The sequence below is a fragment of the Larus michahellis genome, chromosome 3 (assembly GCF_964199755.1).
Source record: "Larus michahellis chromosome 3, bLarMic1.1, whole genome shotgun sequence".
Classification (NCBI taxonomy): domain Eukaryota; kingdom Metazoa; phylum Chordata; class Aves; order Charadriiformes; family Laridae; genus Larus; species Larus michahellis.
Genome location: NC_133898.1, coordinates 64,998,298 through 65,015,793, shown reverse-complemented (window position 1 = coordinate 65,015,793; position 17,496 = coordinate 64,998,298). Strand labels below are relative to the sequence as shown.

At 43.1% G+C, this 17,496-nt stretch overlaps 1 protein-coding gene across 1 annotated transcript in view; it reads left to right on the top strand.

Moving 5' to 3' along the window:
* The first annotated feature begins 7,770 nt into the window (after positions 1–7,770).
* EZR (ezrin) overlaps positions 7,771–17,496 on the top strand; it is a 36,788-nt gene continuing 27,062 nt past the window's right edge. The window contains exon 1 of the mRNA XM_074580523.1: positions 7,771–8,298. Coding sequence (XP_074436624.1) covers positions 8,287–8,298 — 12 coding nt within the window. The 5' untranslated portion in view covers positions 7,771–8,286. The remainder of the gene's footprint in view (positions 8,299–17,496) is intronic.

The window sequence follows — 17,496 nt, the reverse complement described above, 5'->3', positions numbered from 1 at the left end:
GACACAACACCCTGCTTCTGGAGTCCAGCAGCACCTCACCCTTCTCCTCCCACACTGTAAGCACTTGAAGGTCAAAACAGAGCAGTGGGCCAACAAATCTGGCTCCAAAGGGCTTGCTAGGAATTGCTGAGAGGTCATGCAGATGAGAAGGTGATCATAAGGTTATATGTTACATGCAACCACATAGCTTTTCCCCCTCATCTTACATTTGCCTTTTATTAAAAGAGGCCAAAGAATTCATCATGTCACCTTTAAAAGCTAATCAGCTTATTAGTAAGTGAAATGCCGAGCCGTGTTCTGCCTAGGAGCAAATCAAGTCTGCGTGAAATCCTGGTTACCTCTGAGGCAGCACTTCACCTCTATTTTGAAGGCTGAAGTGGTACTCAATTAGTACCTAGGTCCTGAGTTACCTGCTGCAAACAGGTGAAATCCACCTGCTATTTTAAAGGTAGCGTAATGATATTATTTTCCAACGTGTTTTGAGTTGCTAGCCAACATGCTACAAGACTCAGTGTTTATCTTTAGTGTCATGCGTCAGAGGTAATTACTTCACAAACTAGGTGTGTCACTGGGAAGCACTGAAAACTCCCTTTGTTTCAGGTTGCCTGCATGCCTGAGTGTGGCAGGTGAGCAGTAATCAACCCGATCCCCTTCTCCTCCAGCGAGGCCTCACAGAAGTTATCTGGTTTGGTAGCCTCTTTGTTTCTGAGTTACTGACTTTAAGGCAGCTGGGGCTGATTAGATAAGGTGACTGTGTATCTGCAGCCTTGACATAAAATGGATTTAGTTTGCCCTCAGTGTTTAGCGGGGTTGTTGAAAACTAATTAAGGATATATGTAGCCATTTGTAAATTGTGTATGAGCTGTTCGCTATGAAACACAAATAGCTTTTTCTCATGAATGAATATTTGATTGCGGTACAGTTCCAGCTAAACTCTTGCAAAATATCAGAGTTAAAATTAAAGTCTGGTGAAAGTAGGCAGTGTTCTGCTTTGTTTAGCAATGTCACCCTGCTTATACCTGCCTTGTATTTGGTCTTGCGTCTTTATTAGTGGCTGCCTGTTTTCAGCATTATTGTGTTATCACAGAGCAAACAGGATTTCCCAGGAGATAGGTGGATTCTTGTACTTCAGACTCCAGCTTAGTGTCTTACTCCTGATATATTAAGGTCAAAATTACCCTCCTTTATCTGCGAGAGAAGTCTCCATTGTATATTCGCTTCTAGCTCGGTGCTGGGAGTTCCCTGTGCAGCCTGCACTGCCGCTGGGCAGCTGCAGCCTGAGTGGAGCAGACACAACTTTAGCTCCTCGTGGCACTTGGAAATGTTCTTGTCTACAGCAGAGGGAAGTGATGCAGAGTAGGAGGGCTAATGTATGACTAGCAATAAACAGCAGCACCAATATTATGTATTTTCTGTTTCTCTTGTTGTTGGATGCAGCTGTTAAAGCTAACCAGCCTTATGCTGCAAAATAAACCTCATCTGTAATGTTCAAAGGCGGGGAGGCCTTGTTGTGTAGAGCACTTAAATGAGGCTAGGCAAAATACAGGAAGATAATCTGAAAGAGACAGTACTGAGTGGAAAAATAGGCTAGAGTGATATTTGGGACCTTCTGAACTTTATGTAGTAACCTCTGCATCAAGCAATTTTTTCTGTTTCAATTAGGGAAAAATAAGAGAAAACAGTCATTTATTTTGATAGCTGGAGAGTAATGCTCAAATTCTATTACTTAGTGGAGGTAAGAGCCATGCTAAATGTTTTATATTGTCTCAGTATTTAACTGGAAATTGCATTCTAGATAGTGCATCTTCTGAAATTGAATGAGAAATACAAGTGCCAGTCAACGCAAACAACTTTCACAACTCATACTGAAAGAGCACTTGTCTATGGAGAGAACTGGACAGGAGGTAGAATCACTGTCATTCAGTCTTGAGACTGGGATTTAAGGCCTTTCTAATGTTACAGGCTTGATTTGAGACTCACCAGGCGAAACCCAACAGCTTAGTTTACGCTGAAAGTCAAATAACATGGTCTTTCTGATCTTAAAAGGTGTGAGTCAGCATCATATCACAGGAAAAGAAAAGGTACTTTATGTCCATTAATTGTACATTGAACTCTACAATCTTATTTTAGCCCTAAAAGTCTAAATTTTGGCACTCTTAGTTAATTTGAAATTGCTTATTATTTGTATTTTTGAAGTCTTATAACCTCATTCCCACCGTGAGAGTGATATAAATGTCAGCAGCACACATAATTGTAAAACAACCTGGAGTAAAAAAAAACTCCTGAACATAGACTGATGAATTATTTTTCCCTCTATCAACCAATGGGCATTTATTTTGCCTCCACCTTCCTTACTGCTCACACCTGCTCTAAGCACACATCTGTGCTCCATTTGTGAAGCACATGAACTAAGTTAGTTACAATTATTTGACCTGCTTTTTTTTGTCAACACTGTCCTTATACATCTCTAGTCTGATGTTAAAAACAAAAACAAAACTAAAAGAGCTGGTCCTGGTAGAAAGAGTTCAGGCTTGCAGGGGGCATTTGCAGTATATGGCACTCAGCTCTGCTTTTAATCAGACTCCAAATAAAAAACACACAAAGGAAGATATCAAGGTGGAATAGAGATTACTTAACCAAGGGAACTCCCTTCCTCTTTCCTTTCTTATCATATGCATTAAGATCATTATTTCATTTTGAGACGTAAAAGCTGCGTTGCCCCTAGTTTCCATTTGCTTTGAGTCTTCAACAAACATGGCTGGATTTACATGTGTAGTATAATCTCCACAAATTCAGTATGTCATGAACTTCATTTGTCATTTTACACATTTTTAAACAATGTTTTGTGACATGATTGTTCTCATTCAATAGATTCAGAAAACTTAGTGCTTTTTCTATTTGTTTATTTTTGTTGGTAAGATCAATAGTTCATTGTGGATTTCAGTTACACAGATGATTACCATAGATTTTCCTTCCCTGATCACATGCGTGTTTAAACCTGCCTTTACTTTGACTAATATTTTATCTATATTTTACCTATCACTATGTCTTGCCTTCCCCATCCATTGTAAATAATTTCTCAGTCTCAGCATACTCCAAATGTAAATGCCACATTATGTTTTGTTTCAGTCCACAAGAAGATTTTATTGCACACTTTGCATCACTCCCTGTGAAAGTTTCCCATGGAAGACAAGCAAAGAATGTGTTACCAGAGTTATTACTAAGGCAACTCTAATGGGAGCCAAAAGCAAACTGGCTTTGGAAATTTTCAGAATTTTTGCTGAGGAGAAGAAACATAATCTTCCTTTGAGCTTTTCTCTCTTTTGATGATGGCTAAGAACAAACCAGATAAAAGCTTGAAGTCTTGTCTGCTTCTTTTTCCTTCTTACCACATTTTAAAATAATCCTTCATGAACTTCATTTATATACATTTCTTCATAACCTAGCATGTCCCCATAGGGCTCCGTGATGATCAATCAAAGGGTCAGGTAATCCCAAGCAACGCTCGGGGGTGCAGCTGGAAAATAAAATTAATGCAACAATAAGGGCCTTCCAGCATGTAACCACTGGATCATATAATGAGATTTATTTGCAGGCCTGAAACCACCTAACCATTTGCTAGTACGAAGTAACTTGTGGGAATCCACGCTTACTGGAAAAAAAACCATTAACTGAACTTGGCAGCAGCTTCTCATTTAGGAACAACGGAAAATGAGGCACAAGCTTTGCACTTGTATATCCCCTTCAAAAGAAACTCAGAGAATGTCAACACTGCTTTGTCAAATAGATCCTGGTCAACTCTGACCTGAATTCATCAGGTTTTCAATAAGCTCAGTGTGGGTAGTGGGAAAGCAGCTCTCAGTGCAGACAGAAATAGAACTCTGCAGGTCCTTGGCCACTCTTCCTGAAGTCTGACATTTCAGGAATTATCATGCCAAAATTTCAGAAACTGCAATGGGGAATAAACTGCCTATTCAGTCACGCACAATTAAAAAGAAGCTATTGTCAATAAAACCATGTGGTTCTTTTTCCTCCTACAGTTCTTTCAATTGACAAAGAAAATCACCCTCTTGACTGTCCTCGATGAGGGCAAATCTCGTTAAATCTGTACAACATGGTGCAGAATGTGGCATCCTTTCTTTTAATCTCTATACTGAATGTCCTTTCTTTTAACTGCTATACTAAATGCACAGTCTGTGAGCTGTTAATAGGACAGACTTAGCTACTATAGATTTCCAGTTAGTAAAAAAGCCCCAGAGTAAAATGGCAAACGAACCAGCAGAGATGCTGCAAAACTCTTCCAGCTATGCCTTGCCAAAAATCCTAAACCTGGGTGAAGCTTTCTATATGGAGAAACAAGGAGTTCAAGGCTGCCTCTTGTTGAGACTGTTCATTTTGTGTGAGTGACCACGAATGGTGGTTTTAGGGCACAGGGTTCCATGTTTCCCAGTTCCGGGATGATCCAGTTTAGGAAGTTTTACAGTGACTAAAAGCTGGCTGGCACTGAGCCTGTTAAGCAAAAGCCACTTTATAGTGATAGGATTTGCTTGAGCAAATTATGGCAAATACTTGGAATTCATAAATGTCTCACATCAAGTTGGAATGTTATTACAGATTAAAGTAGACCAGGAAAAATAAATGGGTCTTCTCTTTAAAACACGGATGGCAGGCTTGATGAGGATGACAACGCACAGTTTGGTTAGGGGTCAGTAAGGTACAGGAACTGTTACAGAGAAGAAAACAGAAACTAGGTTCTGCTACTGACCTGCTGAGCAATTGAGATCCTTTCATCACCTCCTCTGCCTTAGTAATTCCTGTAAATTGCTAGTAATGCTATCCTCTTAATAAAGCAGGTTAAGAATAAGTGCTGGATCAGAGCAGATCTTAATCCTGTAATTTAAAGGCTTCATTTTGATTTCAGTCTTACGCTTATTTGTGAGGTCTGACTGAAGATGCTGTAGTTAGGGTGGCTATAAAAGCTCTATTGTTTAGTTAACGCCTAAATCTAGAAGTAACCAAGTTCCATAGATTTTTCATGTGAAAATTTCCCTGGCTTCTAGATTTGTACTTCTGCCCCAGGCTGTCTTGATGGGGGTTGATTTCTTTGCACCCATTTCATGCCCGCTCCGATGGCTCCAAAGGAGTTTCAGTCTGTAAGCATTCACAGATGATGCTTCTCAGTATTACACAATGTCCATGCTCCAAAAATTCAATATGCTGACTGTCAGGACACTCTAAAGAAAGGCAGGGTACTGAAGGCTTTCATCCCCCCTCTGGAGGAGAGGGGAGCTCAACTAGTTGTACTGCATCTGCAAAGGATGAGTGGGCTTCTGTATAAAAGGGAGGAATTATATACTGTCTTACCCATTCAAGGGGGAGGTGGGGAGAGAAACATAAAGAGCTCAGGGACCCAGCTATAGAAGAGACTTTCTTACTGCAACAAAGACACCCTGCTACCCCCACCTAACTGAGTATCTAATAAGGCACCACGCTCTGCAGCCGAGGTTTGAAAATGCATCTAGAAGAAGGCAAAAGCCCAAGAAGGAGGCAAAGGGTCTCTAACTTATGCTCCAAGCTGGCAGTTGTTCTGGTTCCTTCCACTGAAGACAATTCTGCATGTGTAAGCTCAGCATGTTCATGGTGGTTGGTTTTGGGTGGAGCGGCATTGAGTAAGCTGGTAGTTATGGATACCATTGAGGTATCTACCTTTCCCCATGTATTGCAGGTGATTGTGGGAGAATGGCACAAGGTTATGTGCTGTGGCAAACAGGAACCTAAAGATTGTATGTTGCCACACTTAATTATTAGTCACCGAAATTCCTTTTGCCTCTAGGTCTGTGTGGTTAGGTAGCAATGGTAAGTGTAAAAATAAAAAGGGGTTTAAGCTTGCGTATATAACTAACATAGGGAAACAAATACTCACCTGACTGATTCAAGACATTGAAGAGATTATGATTTATTAAATGAGGCATCGTTCTGACGTGGAATCACTCAAACATGGAGCCCCAGGGTGACGTCTCTAAACCCATGTTGAGCTATGGACAGGAAAGGATTTTGGGAATGGAAATCTCCCAGGATGGAAATGAGCTTCCCATTAGATCTGTGCAATACCCTATCTCGGGTATGCAGACACATGTACTTTGTTTGGCTTTTCTTTTTCCAATCACAACCAAAATCTGGATTTTAAGACTAAGGAATGAAAATATCTCACCTCTATCCTTTTCCACCCCCAAAAAAAATCCATGAACGCCACTTAGGCTTCTGAGTGAGAACTGCAAAAGCTGGGTTCTTACAGCACTGCTTACTTGAAACAGTCGTTCCGTGTGCTTGGCAGCCTACCCAAAACACTGTGATAATCTGGTCTGGTCCATCTCCAGTATTATCCTACTGAATAAGGCACGAATCCCAACATAAACTTATTGCTTAACAGAAGAGCATAGAAAGCCTCCTCACAAATCATATTTTGTTAAATTAACCTGATCCAAGCAAATCTCAGTGGAATTGTTTCATCTGAAAACAGAGGCCACATCTGTTTCCCAAAGATGTTTGATGCCATGGCCCTTTGCTTAGAATCTGTTCAGCTTAGACTATTCACCTGCTCTTGCCAGCTGCCACCCCCAGGGCTCCATTTTGACAGTAAAGCCTCCTCTAATCCCCAGAGATCATGCAACAGAAAAGGAACATAACCGTGAATTCTCTCAGCCTCTGACTTGGCTTTCTCCACAGACCTGACACAATAACGATTCTTCGATTTTAATGTGGCACTATCAATTGTTGCCAAGTGGACTCTGTGGGGGAAGACACCATTTGGATCTTCTCCTATGCAGGAACTGTGTTGTTAGGGCTGTCCTTTTTGTTACCATCTCTTGATGTTTACCAGGCTCTCCACTGCCCTGTATTTTCCATTTACTGGGTTGTTATTTGCCTTGTTCTGTGCCTCCCAGTTCCTGTCCTATGCCGTTTCTGACCCAAGAGCCAGGCGCTGCTTGAAGCGGGGATGTTGCAGGCAGCAGCGTGGGTACAGGCTGTGCGATTTCTTTAATCCCACAGCTCAGCTGCATGCCATTGCCGGCACAGCGGAAGAGCTGCGTCCTACAGGCCGTTGCCCATGACTATGTAAATACAATGTGCTGTTACGACCAGCCAAGCGAGGAGATGCTGTGGGAGGCCAGCAGCTCCTATGGAGCTGACGGACACTTTATCTGCAGCAGTGTGTTCGTGAATGAAGAGGGAGAAGGAACAAGGGGCAGAGACACAGACTTTGTCATCTTTGTATCCCTATAAATTGTTAGGCTACTTGCATGATCTTTTTTGGTCCTGATGAAAGGTCGGGGCCAGATGAATATACTCTTTGCTTTCTAGTTTCTGAGTTTAAATGGATTTTCAAACTTTTCTCTCTTGCTGCTGCAGCTGCAAATGTACTTTAATACACAAAACAATCCTGTGTTTGGTTAAGTAATTTTATCTCCCAGCTTTGAACTGCAAGAAACAACACCGACTATTACAGACTCGCAATAGAACGGAAGACACGCCGGTGCCCCTCATCACAAGAAACGCCGGTAACCCATTCCGCCGTCCCGGGGCTGGCGGCAGGGTGAGCCCCCTCAGACTCCTCTCCTTCCCCGGTGCCGGGCACCGTTGCCCGAGCTATCCTCCGCCTTGGCAAGCGCCGTCCCCGCCGCACCGGGCGGGGCCCTGCCCGGCTGGCGGCGGCGGCAGGGGCAGGTGCGGGGGTGGCGGCGCGCTGGCCCCGGCGGCCATGTTGCGCTGGGCAGGGCGGTGGGCGTGAGGGTCTCACCGCGGGGGGAGGACACACTGAGGAGAGGCGACCCAAGGAGGCCCCGCCGCCGCTCGGCTGTGTCCGCCGCGTTACCGGGCACCGCCCCCGCCCACCGGCACCTGTTGCCTGGCGGTTCGTGCCTCTCACTCCGCGGGGCCTGGAGGCTGAACCCGAGTGTCCCCCCCTCGCGCCCCGGGGGACGGCGAGGCCGGCCGGGGTGCCCGGCGGAGCTGGGTGAGGCCGGTGCCGCGCTCGGAAAGCGCCAGGGGGGGAGCGGCGGGTAATGGCCGGCGGCGGTGAGTCACCGCGGCGGCCCCACCTGCGTACTTAACCGCCGCCGGGCGGCCGGCGACGCACTCGCGGGCTGTGCTGCCGCCGTGGCCGGGAGCGGCTCCTTCCTCCTCCTCCCTCTCCCACCTCCTCCTCACAGGGCGCTCGGCTGAGGCGAGGCAGCCGCTGCGTGAACGTTTGCCTGAGGAGCAGGAGAAGCACCAGCAGCCCTCAAAATGCCGAAGCCGGTAAGCGGGGCATGGGGCTGGGAGGGGAGAGGACGCTCTGTGGGACCGTGCCGGGGCCCGCCCGGCGCTGGCCGTTGAGGGCTGCCCGCGCGCCTGACGGGGCGGTCGTCTCCCCGGTGGGGCGGTGAGGGCTTTTCCCGGGGTCCCGCCGCCTCCGCGCCCAAGGCTCCGCCGCGGCTTGTTTAAGCGTGAGCCCTCCGGAGCGGCTCCAGAGCTGCACCGAGCGGGCGGAGGGACGGCGGCGCCCGGGGTGGGCTGGAGGTGCGAGGGCCCTGCCGCCGCGGGGAGGGCGGGAAGGAGCGGTGGGAGCCGGGAAGGCGCCTGCCGGGGATCAAAGGGTGGATTTCTTCTGCGGCGCTCCCGATCTCGGAACACACAGCCCTCCCGAGCAACTCATACAAGAAGAGATTTTTATCGCCCTCCCGCTTAGCGAGGGATGGCAAAACTGCACCGGCTTCCACGTAGTATTTGCATGGCCTGTGCAATTTATCTACGGGAAGTGTCCATGTGTCTGCAAACGTAGGAGAAACTTTTTTTCCCCCCCTTGCTTTGTGATGTAAAGACTAAGTGCCAGGGGTTCTTAATGCAGTTCTCCGCAGTGGTCTCTAGCAGTCATTATCAAAACCTGTTTTTTCTTTCTGTATCTTTTTTTTTTTTTAATTGAACAAACTTGTCAGTCTTTTTCATCCCTCCTTCTTTTTTCCTTGACACCCTCGATTTTCTAGTGTTTTGGTGTTTGTTTTTGGTTTTTTTGGTTTTTTTTACTTATTTTATTTTAAAATCTGCTACTATTCCGCCAGTTAAAAAAAAACAATTCCCTTGAGGAGCTAACTGCCTAACACGAAGCTTTGAGCAGTCATCGGAGCAGGTGCGCTTTTGAACACTGAAGAGCATAATCAAAACAGATTATTGTTGCTATCTATTTCCAATAGAGGCAATATTTCTTAAAATGCAGTGCAGTGAAGGACTTATCTGAGTATCAGCTACCCCCTGTGAAATGGGAGTAAAAAAAAGCTTATCTTTATGGTAATAAGTAATCGATGTTTTACCACCATAACATTAAAGTTAGTTTAAATTCCTACTTTTTTTTTCCCCTCCAAAAAAGGAGTGCTTAGGTTAACTTATTTTGCAGTTTCTGTAAACCAGAAATGCACTCAATCCTTTTTAAGAACTGCTAAATCTTTAGTCTCCCTGGGTGTGTTTCACCCGTAGGAGGTGATCTATCACTGCATATAAAAATGTATACTGGAAGACCCTTCTGCAGATGGGGGAGAAAATACGTAATTTACAAAGCATGGATGTAAAAAGTTGTGTGTAAATAATCTCTCACTGCCTTATTAGCCATTTGCTAATTACAGAGTGCTTTCTTGAAATATCCTGGTCAGAATAATCTGAAATCCTGGTTTAGGACTAAGCCTTACTGGAAGCCATGGATAGGTGTGGAAAAACTCTTTAATCTCTTATAAAAAAAAAAAAATAAAATTACTGTCATGTTCGTCCTTTTACCTGACATAGCTATGTTCGTATTATTCATAGATTGTGATTTTTGTTTGTTTCTTGGCTGACTAGCCAGTGAATAACAAAGGTGGATGGTGTAAACCACCTTCCACTGGGGAAGGACAGTTGTACTCTAGTGATTTGAGAAGTGACCTACTGGCTGGGATTTGTGAAGAAGACTCTGTGTCAATAGTTTGTATGATACAAGCACTTTTTTTTTAACCTGCTGTTCAGTAGGGCTAACTTTCACCTTACAGTACACAGAAAAGAGGAATCTTGCAGACGTTATTTTAATAAAACACACCGGTTGGTCCAACTGCTTCAGACTGAGACTGGATTTGGATCCTTCCCAACCCAGCTCATTTGTTCTTAATGCAGCTAAATAGGATTCCTGTCAGTTTGCAGGGAGCAGGGGGAGAGGATGTAAAGCTGTCACTCCAGAGGCAGAACTGTGCTCAGGACGAACATGACAACAGCCTTTGGCATGCGTGAGGAATGATAGCATGAACTCTTGGGACGCACAGGGAAGCAGTTTTAGTTTCTGATGGGTATGTGACGTGGGTACTAAATATTTATTACCTACGCTTGTTTGCATGTATCTTGTCTGCATGGCATAAGTAGATATGATGTTGCCTGTCAGGCTTCATTCTGCTGTGGGTGAAGTTTGACAGGCTGGTCATCAATTCTTACAAGTAAAGATTAAGATGACGGAAAGCAAAATCTTGGCAACGCCCACCCCCCAAAAACCACTAAGTTAAACCTTTATATGAAACTTTTGTTTTAACAAAAATTATGCATGCACACACAAAGCTCGCAGACCATGTTTGGAATCTATTCTTTCACAGTAAACAAATGGTAAGTCCATTAACACTAGAACGTTAGTGATTTTGTATTTTAATTGAGTACCAAAGTGAAGTGCTAGAGAGCCAACTGTATTCCAGATTCTGTGGTGGCATTCACTGACAATAAGTTGGATCTGATGCATGTTTACAGTGCTCAAAATAAATTTTAGTACCAGTTGAGAAAATAATTCTGACATAAAAATATTTGTTAATATAGGCAAGTGTTAATTTATAATTTGACACAGACATTCTGCCATGTGTAACAGTTACAAAGTAACAAGATCCCTCTGAGGTAAGCTATAAATATATAACTTTTTGTACCTGGTGCGTAAGGGTTTATGGCTGGGAGTTCATCAGCAGTTCAGATGCATAACTTTTATCTAGTCTGTACAGAGGTTCGTTAAGTTTCATAGGTGGTGAATTATTATGTAAGGAAATGCAAGAGATGTCATCTTCTCCAAATCTTGCTGTGTTATTTGAAGACAAGTGAAATGCCAAATAAACTTATTTGCTCAGCCTTGCATCTTTTTATTGATGGAGTGTCTGTGTGCTCTCTGTGTTTTTCCTAGATGTGTGTTACTAGTTTATTTCTGTTTGACTCATTGAATGGTTGGTGTTTTAGCAGAATTACATCCTTTTGCAAAACAAACCAATCTAATAAATTGTGGCTAGAACAGCATGGCTGTGGGCTAATGAGCATTACTTACAGAAGGAGAAGGAAATGTGATCTCTGGTCTATAGACCTGTTAATTTGATCTGACCTGCCAGCATTCTCTGTTACATTATCAAAAGTGGATTTTTTGTTTCCAGTTGGTGGAAAAAACTTAAAGCTTCACAAGAAATGAAGTCAGCTTTGCAGTAGAGCATTTGATGTATTGTCACACAAGAACTTTTAATACTCGTGTGCAGGTATATAAAACAGTGTAAAGAAAGTACAGCAGTAAATGCAATCTAACAGCTTCTCGTGCTAAAGAGTGGATAATCTCAAGAGGCACCATTTTTTTTTTAATACCTTTACTAGTGGCCTGTGGTCAGAAAGCTGAGCATACTAATGAAATCTGCTTATACCATGCTGTTGAGGGGGAAGTATTATTGATGCAGAGGGTGGCCGTATAAAGGGGATTGAAGGCTGGGATAATAAGGTCCCATTGCAATAGTTAAACTTAGACGGGTGGAAGAAGGTCTCTAACTATATAGGATAGAAGTATATAGATTAATCAGTGGTAAGGTGACTGTTTTGTTGCCTGTGTCATCTGCAATGCATAGTGTTTCTCTAATGGAAAGCATTAATTGAAAGTGCTAGTGAGATCTTTCCTTGAATACATGAGAGTCAAATTCAAAGCAGAACCTAGAGAAGGGGTTTGGGTTGGCTAGAGGCAGAAAGCCACCTCATGATGAGGAAGTGCCTGGCTACTTTAGCTTGGTAGAATTAAACAAGTTACCTCTTCCTTCACCTGTATAAAATATAAGGGGTTTAAATGCCAAAGAAGAGGAACTGCTTTAAGCAGAACTTGTGGTTTAAGGGACTTTTAAACATTAGAGCAGTTGTGTGTGTGGTGGGTTTGTTTTTTTTCCCCTGCTTGTTGGTCTTATTAGGAGACTATTACAAGACCTTGCATCCCTTAAGATAGTTTGACAAGGACACGATTTAATGCTGCTGCCTGTGGGAGTGAGGAGCTGGAACTGATGACTCAAAAGGTTTTTCCCAGCCCTGCGTTGTAATAATGTGCTAGTGTGAGCTAAGCGTTAAGTGGTTAGACAAGTCCTCCATACCTGTTTGATGTTGAATATACATTAATTCTGAAAAAAAAGAACTTGAAGACAGCATGCAGGTCTTCTGCCTAACCTTTAGCTGTCTGTTAACAGATTATGGTATTAAAATTAAACAAGTTTATGATAAGCCAGCCCAAGAGATGCAAGTGCAGTGACAGGAATTTATTCTAAATACAAATAATAATAATAATTGTTCCTAGACCTTCCCAATTTATTCTTGAATGTGTATCTGCTGACTGCACATAGTTTTATCTCCAAGTTCTTCACAGTAGATATAACTGGGCTGAAATAAAAATTATTTATTTTTGTATCCTTAAGTGCTCGTAATTAATTAAAATACTCTTAGCTTATGGTAGCTATAGATTTAGTCAGGAATAAAATCTTACCCTTTCCTTGTAAGCACCAATTACAGTACATCAGATAATATGGTATATGGCGTACTTAACTGATACCAGGAGGTGTATACTCTGGTGCAAAATGGCAATGTTAGGAAGCTTTAATTTGCCAAATATGAGAACTCCCACTCATAGCTGCAAAAGGAAGGTGGAGGATTCTATTAATAGTAAATTTAGGGAGTAGTTCACAGATGACTAAAGTTACAAGCGAATGAGCTCACAATTGTGCCAAAAATCTGAATTACTGCATGAGCTGAGTAAGCATTTCTGAGGGCAGTTTGTTCTGGGATGTTAACTGCTGCAGAGAAATCAAGGGTGTTAACTGTTATGTTAGTCACTACTTAAAGAATTTCTTAGCCTTCTTAAAGAGCAGGGGGGTGGGGGGGGGGAGATAAGCCTTACTGTTCTTCGCTCTCCCTCCGCCCACATGAATGTCTTCCTCTGTCCATGAAAAAAACAACCTGCGATACGTCAGGACTTTTTGAGAATAAGAATTCTTGATGACCACTGAAGATTCCCACATCAGTGTTGTTCTTGTTTGTCACTCTGTGTCCAAAGGGCTTTATGTGCACTGTAAATCCCATAATCACTCAATTGACCTTGAAGGAAGGCAGTGCTGCCTAAGATCACTGAACCACACAGCACTCTGTGTTAAGTAATGTGTTTTAGCTGCGTTGTGTGCTTGCTTTAAAGCCTGGTTTCAGCATTAGATAACATTTAGCCTGTGAGCTGAGATGTATAGCTCTTTGCAGAAGCAACTGAAGTCCTTGGCTTTCACTGGCACTGTACAGGATCTTTTCCCCCTAGGAAAGGGAGAAAATTGCTGCTATGTGAGTCTGGAAACAATGTTCAGCTCAGTATAACAGCTAACCGTATTGCCCCTATATTACTCACTTGTTCAGATCCAGATTTGGTTCTCTTTCTAGTTCCTACTTCATAGTAAGGAAAAATCACCTGCCTTCCCTGCCTCTGCTCTCATCTTTGAGAGAGCATGAGTAGCAGCCACATTCTCAGCTGGGACTGATGAGCACCTGATACTATCAGCTGTCAAAGTAAAAGTCTAAGAATTAGCATGCAGGACTCTCATCTGACTGAGTGAGCAAGTGAAACTGTTGCTTGATGACCAAGGACTTGTATTTGACTACCTGTTGTGTAAGCTCGGCAGAAGAGGTGCTGGCACCCCTATACAAGGCCTGTGGCCTCCTGCTAGTTTTGAGAAGGGAGTGTGGAATTGCCCAGTTTGAGAGCGGGTTATTGTGTGTTTGCTTCTCCTTCCCATTTTCATGAGCAGGTGCTCTAGCTATTGGGTAAAACTCAGGCATCGCTATCACCATCTCTTCCTCTCTGTCCTTGTTTGCTGTGGTTGTTCAAACCTCAGTGTGGAATGTGTGAAAGAAAGGGATGCGAGCAAACGTGCAGTTGATGAATCTTGAGAAGGCTTATGAAACGGGTACAGAGCTTCTCGGTTCTGCCAGGTCCACCATTCTGCACATATAGAGCAGATCTACGAGCTGCCTGCTACCCGAAGCAGCAGAGATGAAAGAATTTCGCGTTTGTACCAGGGTGCCTGAGTTTAACCCGTGTAGCCTAGTAGAGGACTTCAAAGTCTGTACTGTAGGATCTGGGCTTCAGAGTTCTTTGTGGGAGCTAAAGTTATTCTTTAACACCTACCTGAATACACTTTAATCGTGAAAGCTTAGTTTGCTTAACTTTTTGTCTTTGTAGAGAGAAGTGTTTATAGAAAGTTCCTGGTGCACAAAGTATGTGGTGTGAATTGGTGGGTGGATTTGCATAATTGATATTTGGTGATATCAGTGTGGGAGAGAATAACTTTGCCCTTAAAAACTCATACAGCCATGCAGGCAAACTTTTGGAAGTTACTTTTTCTGTCCCCGCTGTGCTCTGGGTACACTTTGGGAATCACGGGGGCATGTTTGTTTGCCATCACACTTATAAAGTGAAGGGCCTGTGAAGAGTATGAAACTCAGAAGCCCTCCAGCTGTTTTAGGAGTCAGGAAGGGGTATTTTGTCAATCCTTCCAATCGCTTTTCCTGTGCAATCTATAACTTCTCAAGAGCAATTTCCTTGTGCTTAGGTGACGTTCCAGGACTTGCAATGACCTCCCTTTATCTGGGAGCAAATAGCGCCCATTGCATACTGTTTGAAGTACCTTGTTGGGAGGTGTGAGCGTTGTAGTGTGTTGGACATAGATCAGGTTATCAAGCTATAGGAGGTGATCACATCACATAATTCCACTCATAAATTTTGCAAATGCCATGTGCTATGTTCCACTGAAGTCCATGGAGTAAAATGAAAGAGCTGATTACGGAACAGGTAAAACAGAAGGGTGGGGTATTGGATCAATAAATCCCTCTTTAACAAATGGATTCATAACTAGAATGCAGAATGAACACACATCATTACTGGGCCTTGTGTGACTTGTTACACTGCTATTTCTCCTTAAGTAAAGGCAGTTTTTGTTCCTTCTACGCTTTGACTTCTATAAGAACATGGCTGGCCTTGCCAGGTCAGGCAGAAAGCCCCTGTAGCCTAATAGTATGCCTCTGATGTCGGCCAAAAGCTGATGTTTGAGGAAGAGTATTTCAAAGATACACAGCATTGCTTTCCTTTGAGCTGCTGAGGTCCTGGAGTCTGAAAGTTCCTATATAATGAGTTACTAAATGGATTTCTGTGAACTTGTCCAGTCTCCCCTTGAAACCATGTGAACTCCAGCATCCACAGCATGCTTTAACAAAGGCTGTCCTAGATAACCTTCACGTTGTTTGGAAAGTTATCAACGAAACTCCTTGCTACAGCATTATTTGAAAAACTTTTCTCTTGTTCAGAGTGTTGGTGCTCTGTAGTTATTCTATCGATAGAGCAGTGAACACATGGTCCTTGTCCATGCTGTTCATATAACTCATTAATTTATATGCTCTTACATCCTAGCCTCAGTTAACTTTCTTTCAAACCGAGAAGTCCTAACCAGCTTAGTTGATCCTTGCATGGAAATTATTCCGTGCCTTTAAACATCCTCAAGCTTCTTCCAGTTTACATCTGATGAAAAATACTGTTTTGCATCCTGTAATGTCTGCATTTGGGAAGAGCACAGTTGTTGAGGCCATTTCTCCAACATTTGGTTCTTGGTCCCCTTTAAACTCTGAAGGCATAATCCTGTGAGAGCGTAAGTCGTAGATTCTCCTTGTGTTCACACAGCCCAGCCTGCTTCAACATAACGTGCCAGTTTTCTACCTCAGAAGAATCTTCATTGTACCTTGTGCTAGTACTGTTCATGCAGGGTCTACTGAAAGTGTTGAGAGCTGTGCGTTCACAGGTTGTGGTGTTGCCTGGTCTCCAAGTGAGTATCTGCTAGTGCTCTCTAGAACCTCTGCATCTGCATAAGCATTGGAGTATAAGGCACTGGTATTGGTGCTCGTATTCAGGCAAAGCTCTGAGGCTATTATAGCTTTTATTTAGAATATTCATGTCTTCAGACCCTGCCTCTGTTTTGTTGTGACTTGGTACTGTGAGGTTCAGCTTTTGCATAGATTGTTGCATACCTTTCATTTCTGAATGAGAAAGTCAGGCAGAGGTATGAAACGATGTTTGTGTTCTGGACCGAGAGTATAAGATACTCAATTATTTTTTTTTATTTTCCCTTGTGGGGATTGCAGAAGGATCATATTAGTTTATGTAGCTGACTTATAAATATTGGAGATGTTAACTTGTTTAAAAGACTTTGAAACTATAATAAAACTTGCAATCTTAAACCTCTATATTATTTGCACTTGGCCCCACGCTGATGTTTCTGATAGAAGAGCACAAAAGATGGTCTGATTTGCTCTGGACTCTCGGTGACTTCTTGAGGTAAAACTTAGTTGAGGATTGGTTGTGAGGCTTTCTTTAAACTTCAAGTGTAAAGCCTTAGTCTTGCAACTTCATTATGTTTAATTAGATGCAACAGCTGTCATGATAAAACAGTCTGTGTATGAAGGAGTTTGATCCCGTGGCCTGCAGCTTCCCTCTGTATTTATCCTTTAGGTACAAAGGACCTATTCTTGCTGCAGTCTGTGTTCCTAAATCCATTCTAATGTCAGCTGAGGGCAAATGGCTCATCCAAGCAGCAGTGCTGTGCTGAGCCTGCTGTCACTGGCTGTGTGTTCCTTCCTTGAAAAACACAGGTATTCCGACAGTGTTAATAGAGCATTATACAGTGTCAGAGAGTCTTTAAAGTGAAAGTTAATATATATCAAGAGAGTGCCATAAACCCTACTACCGCTTCCTAGCCGTGTCTTGTGTTCAGAGTAAACTGTTCCTACAGATCTTGAGAAAATGTTTTGCATGAAAAACATCTGTGCTCCCCGGGTGTGTGGGGCTTTGTTAAAGGGCAATGTCTTGGGGCCTTTCAGGCTCAAACTGCATTGCTTTATGTCTTGTCAGAATGTAGGGCTGTCCCTAGGTAATTTAAGATTTTAAACAATTTGAATTGTAAAATCTTTAAAAGGTCTCTGTCTCAGTTTTTCAACTGTCCCTAACTGGGACAGTTAACTCTGGATAGAGAAAGGTTTTTCTCTGGGAAGAGTACCTGCTTGGTTTTACGGTTTCACTGAGCAACTAATGTTAACTTTACAGAGCTGGCCAGAGGTGGAGAGTGCTGGAAGTCTGTCTGAGGCCTAGGCATTTGGGAACCA